The sequence below is a fragment of the Limulus polyphemus genome, unplaced genomic scaffold, assembly GCF_000517525.1.
Source record: "Limulus polyphemus unplaced genomic scaffold, Limulus_polyphemus-2.1.2 Scaffold5494, whole genome shotgun sequence".
NCBI classification, from domain to species: domain Eukaryota; kingdom Metazoa; phylum Arthropoda; class Merostomata; order Xiphosura; family Limulidae; genus Limulus; species Limulus polyphemus.
In genome coordinates, this window is record NW_013671104.1 from 21,970 (window position 1) to 27,962 (window position 5,993).

Consider the following 5,993-nt stretch of genomic DNA (forward strand, 5'->3'; position numbering starts at 1 on the left):
CCCTTTATTGGATAAAACTATAAATTAAACATACATTATTAAAATTAACACACACTAACTACATAACATGCCCTTTATTGGATAAAACTATAAATTAAATATACATTGTTAAAATTAACACACACTAACTACATAACATGCCCTTTATTGGATAAAACTATAAATTAAATATACATTGTTAAAATTAACACACACTAACTACATAACATGCCCTTTATTGGATAAAACTATAAATTAAGTATACATTGTTAAAATTAACACACACTAACTACATAACATGCCTTTTATTGGATAAAACTATAAATTAAATATACATTGTTAAAATTAACACACACTAACTACATAAAATGCCCTTTATTGGATAAAACTATAAATTAAACATACATTGTTAAAATTAACACACACTAACTACAGAACATGCCCTTTATTAGATAAAACTATAAATTAAACATACATTTTTAAGAAGGCATTTTATGTAATTAGTGTGTTAATTTTAAGAACGTATATTTGATTCATCGTTTTACGTAATAAACTATTTGTGTTTAAATATCTGTTTTATCATATTTTAAGGTAAGTTATTTCAAGTGAAACTATAAGCCTAGATCTCGTCACATTCCTTCTATTGTATTAGAGGCTAAAATACACGGTTTATAACAAATATTTGTGTCCTGCTGCGTGAATAACCAATTAGATAAGCCAAAGAGACTTCCTCGTAAAATTGCATTCTTTCTTTCACTGCAAGGTGAAAACGGACAATGTGAAAAATGGAATCAGAAAAATGGACACAAAGAAAGAACAGGATTTTTTGCAGAACCTCTTTAAGTTTATGAAAGAAAGAAATACACCCATTCACCGAGTTCCACACCTAGGCTTCAAGCAGAGTAAGTTAAAACTTATTATCTGGTAGTATTTAGTATTTCATGTAGTAAATTTGATTATTTTTTAATGCTTCTAGCAACATTTTGAAGGTAAGAAAGTGTTTGATCTTTTTTGTGTGTTGTTTTATGTGTCATGATATAAAAGACTGTCGGGTGTAGATATTATTGATTACTTTATTTTGTGAGTTAATATTTCTTGATTGTTTAGTGTTTTTTTATAATAAGAGAGTTAAAAGCAGACGATTATTGGAAGTTGTATTTATAATTCATTGCTGTTGAGACTATCGAACGTCGCGTACAATACATTGACGTCGAGAATATAGAGCTTTCTAGAATGCAGGCAGACGATTAAGAGATAAACATATAAATAGTGTGAGACGAGCGGAAACAGCAGACAGACAATAGCAGAAGATAGTAAAGTCACGGCCAAGAAAAATTCGGCGTGAAGTTAACTGCCGTAGAAGTGATAGGCCTAACAATTAACATAGGCCTAACGTTTGATATGTAAAGAGTAAGACTAACAGTAGAAAAGGGGATAAGAATAATAATTTATTCCGTCGAAGCGTAATTATAAAGTAATTGAATGAACCTGAGTGCACTTTGAGGAACATGAGATATTTATAAGAAAGAAGTCCAAATGATAACTGGAAGAGCAGTATACGATTGCGATAACTCGCGCCACAATTGTAAGTGAATTATACACAGAATACTAATGTGATATAAATAGGAAAAGGCAGTTCGGCTTGTCAACTGAAACTATAAAGGAATTGAATAGGTCTAAGTGGACTTTTGACAAGAAGAGAACTATATATATATATATATATGTTTATCATATACCCATAATATCTATAGTGTTAATAATTTGTTGTACATACGTTAACTTGTTCCGAATATATATATATATTATTTTGAAAAAAGTGAAGTGTGTGCTGTTCATTTATCGTTGAATTTGTCGTCAACAAATCACAGACACCTACTGTAGAAGAATCCTAAGCCCAACAACAACAACACAGTATATGTTTATATTATTAAGAAGTATAAGTTATCCAGTTTTTTAGCCAAGAGATATTGTGATGACGAAAATAAAAAATGGTGTTAAGATACATAAAGGAAAATAGTGAAAAGTAATTATTTTTTAAAGATATCCTTATTCATTTGTCACTCTAAAGAGAAAGAATGTAAAAATTTCAATATTAGAAACAAAGTAGCAAAGGTTGAGACTAATTCTGTTTTTTTAAATGAATAAATTTATATATAAATGACGTTTTTATAAATTATAATTATGTGAACATTAAGCTCAGAAGTAGAAAATATTATTTGTTTTTAACTTCTGTATGAGAGAAATTTCGATGCTTTATAAAATGGTTTACTTTAGTATCTACTTTTACTCTTTTACTTTAATTTGCTTTTAAAATATTTGCTTAACAATATAATCAGTAATGGTATTACTTTGTTAGTTACTTTTACTATTTTACTTTATCAAAGCGTTTGTTTGACAGCGTACTCGGTTAAGTTGAATTATAACTTGTGGTGATAGTTATCAACTTTTAAAGCCTTTTCTTTCTTTAAAACGGTTCGTATTTGTAGATCGGATTATTAACAAGAAGTAGAGACCACTCGGAACGCAACGTGCATGAAAACACTATTACACAACTCTCGTAAAGGACAAATACCAAAACAGAAGTTGTTAAAGTGATAAAAAAACGTTTATACACACGTTTTATTTCACAGTTTTAGTCGAGTAATTTTGTGCGAATCATAAAAATCAAACGTTGTGCATAGTTGATGTTTTTTTGATACTTATATTTACCCTAAAAGTTACCTGCTTTTGATACTTGTGTAATTCTAATAGAAAGTAAGTACACGATGCCTTGTAAAGTCATATGAAATAAAACAAAACAAGAGCAACCAGAGAGATTGCATACTATCACCCCACCTCTCCTTTTCGAGATCGGATGCATATATATATTGGATAATGTAAAATTTCATCTTCGATAACTCAGAAAATAGTTCTGAGATCCAGAATGATCAACGATCCGGATCATTCTTTTGTAGGGTGTTGAGGAGTGTCATTCTTAATGTGCCCATGAAATTTGATACAAATCCGATCACTTTTACAGAGTTATTAATTACACACTGCGAAAATATCCTATCTCCTCATTATAAAAAATTCCAGAATTCGGATTAGGCCCAAATTTGGAGAGGATTGTCCCATAGTGACTTTCCATCTTGTGTAAAATTTCCGTGTTTTCGAAATAGCCGTGCGGAAACAGACAGACACACCATGCTATACCATCTCTCCTCCCTCCGGGGGCGAGGTTGATAAATAGAAGTTGGACTGAAGAGGACATATGAGTGACGGTACTTTTATCCACATAAACTTCTTATTCCCTAATAGTGGATATAAATTTTAATTTGTATAATTTTACCCCATCGTTATGAAATGTCCTGACGTAAGAGTCAAAAATATGCCCTAATATTAATTAATTTTTCATTTAGAATAAAAATTATTTAGAGGCAAAAAAGCGACTTCACTTGTATGTTTTTGGAAGTTTTCGATCGTTCTATGTGTAGGACGAGTAACATTTAACTTTCCTGTTAATGATGTAATTTAACCTTTCTTACACAAAAACAACAACAACAACAAAGATTTCTTCACCTCTACCCATCTGTGAACTCTTGGACTGACGTCATTTGGAACCATTTACCAAAATCAGTTTGTAAATAAATAATTGTCTCTTTAATACTTAAATTTAGTGTACACAACATCGATACACATGACCTCATCGACGTAATAATATGACCACAAGAGAGAGTAACAATCGTTAATTGCTGTTGAGATAAATAAAAAAACGGCAACTTGACTTTATGACGAAAGGTTTAAAAGTGTTTACGTGGTCAAGCTGTTTTAAATATGCTGATTTCATATACACGTGGGAAGACTGGGATACAGGTTTGTTGAACGTCACATTACAGCAACTACAATAGAAAATAGAGAACTCAGCTACTACGTTCAGCCCCCCAGTGGCACAGCGGTATGTCTACGGACTTACAACGCTAGAATCCGGGTTTCGATACCCGTAGTGGGCAGAGCACAGATAGCCCTTGTGTAGCTTTGTGCATAATTAAAAACAAAAACATACTACGTTCAACATACAAAACTATTTTACATTTACAACTGCTACATTAAAATAGAGAACTTGCAGAAAAGCAGTGTTACACTTATAGCTACTACGTTAGAACAGAGAAAACTTGCTGAAAAACAGAAGATGTTAGATTTTTAGCAGCTACTTTAATGTCATGATATAAAATACTATTTACTGTAGGTATTATTAATTTATTTATTTTATGAGTGAATACTTTATGATTGTTTAGTTTCTTCTTAACAAGAGAATTAAAAGCAGTTATTTTAAACTAAACGTTATGACAAGTTTAGTTACATAACTCGGTAAGAATCGTACGCTATGTTTATAATTCATTGATGTTGAGGCTATCGAACGTTGCGTGAAATTTACTGATGTCGAGGAGATAGAGATTTCTAGAAGGCGAGCAGAGGATTAAGTGATAAATATATAAATACTGTGAGACAAGCGGGAACAGCAGACAGACAGAGCAGACGAGAAAGTAAAATCACGGGAAGTAGAAGTTTGGCCAAAGAAAAGTTAGACATAAAGTTAACTGCTGTAGGAGTGAAAGGCTTAACTATTAATATGTTAGAGTAAAACTAACACTTTTAAAAGAGATAAGGAGCATAGTCTATTCGGTCAAAGCGAGTTCTAAAGTAATTGAACCAGCCTGAGTGCACTTTGACAAAAGGAGCAGACGATATCTGAGGTACGAGGACCAGACGATTACTGGAAGAGCGGTATACGACTGTGGTAACTCACGCTATAATTGTAAGTGAATTATACACGGAATACTAGTGCGATAGAAATAGAGGAAAGTAATTCGGCTTGCCAACTGAAATTCTAAATCAATTGAATAGGCATAAGTGAACTTTTGACAATAAGAAGAGAACTATATATAGTGTTTATGATATTTCTATGATCTCTATAGTGTGAAGAATCTGATGTACATGCGTTTAACTAGTTCGAATATATATATATATATTATTTTGAGAACAAATGGAGTGCGTACTGTTCGTTTATTTTGAATTTATCGCCAACAAATCACAGACACCTACTTAGCCCAACACCCATATTATTCAACCTACTTACTAAATACTACTGCTATATATATATAATATTAAGAAGAATAAGACCCATTATTTGACAATTAAACTATGCAAAACTTGCAGAAAAACAGACGTTGTTACATTTTCAGGTGTTACATTAAAACATACAAACTTGCAGAAAAACAGACGATGTTACATTTTCAGGTGTTACATTAAAACATACAAAATCTGCAGAAAAACAGACGATGTTACACTTTCAGGTATTACATTAAAATATATAAAATTTGCGAGAAAACAAATGGTGTTATACTTTCAACTGCTACATCAAACATACAAACCTCGCAGAGAAATAATACTATACTTTGGGAACTACTCAGCATTGTATTTAAATTTCGTGGGCAATCAGTTAAATGAACTATAATTAGTTAATATTTAAAAACTGTGGTCCCTTTCTTCAGTTCAAAGTACGTTTTTTGTACAGAAACAAGGTCGGCTAACTACTGTTTTCTAAAATACTATTACGACAGCGGAAGTCACGCGATGCTGGGAGCATGCGCGCTGGAGTTTCTGGAAGGATTATGAATTTTCCTGGCAACTCTAGTTTGTTCGAGGCGCCCTCTTTTTTAGTATATAAGCTTGGCGAGAAAAACCAGCCCAATGGCATAGATAGATAGATATGCAGATAGACTGAAGAGATAGATAACTGAGTCAAGCGAACAGTAGGCACCGTAAGTAAAGTGTGTGAATCACTGTGATTTATAGCGTGTGTTATAAAGGTTGTTAAGTTTAAAGTGACTGTGGACATTCTATGTATTACTAAAAGTTGTATTCAGAAAGAATAAATTGGTTTCAATTAAGAAAGGACTTGTAGTTAAGTTTAAAGTGACTGTGGACATTCTATGTATTACTAAAAGTTGTATTCAGAAAGAATAAATTGGTTT

General features: G+C 31.8%; 1 protein-coding gene across 3 annotated transcripts in view; it reads left to right on the plus strand.

The window, feature by feature from the left end:
- The first annotated feature begins 745 nt into the window (after positions 1-745).
- Positions 746-5,993, plus strand: part of LOC106472654 (mucin-5AC-like) — a 34,920-nt gene continuing 29,672 nt past the window's right edge. For 2 of the 3 annotated variants that reach the window (XM_022401212.1, XM_022401213.1), the window contains exon 1: positions 746-881. In XM_022401212.1, the coding sequence (XP_022256920.1) occupies positions 779-881 (103 nt within the window). In that variant the 5' untranslated portion in view covers positions 746-778. The remainder of the gene's footprint in view (positions 882-5,993) is intronic. The other variant, XM_022401214.1, reaches the window with a different exon arrangement.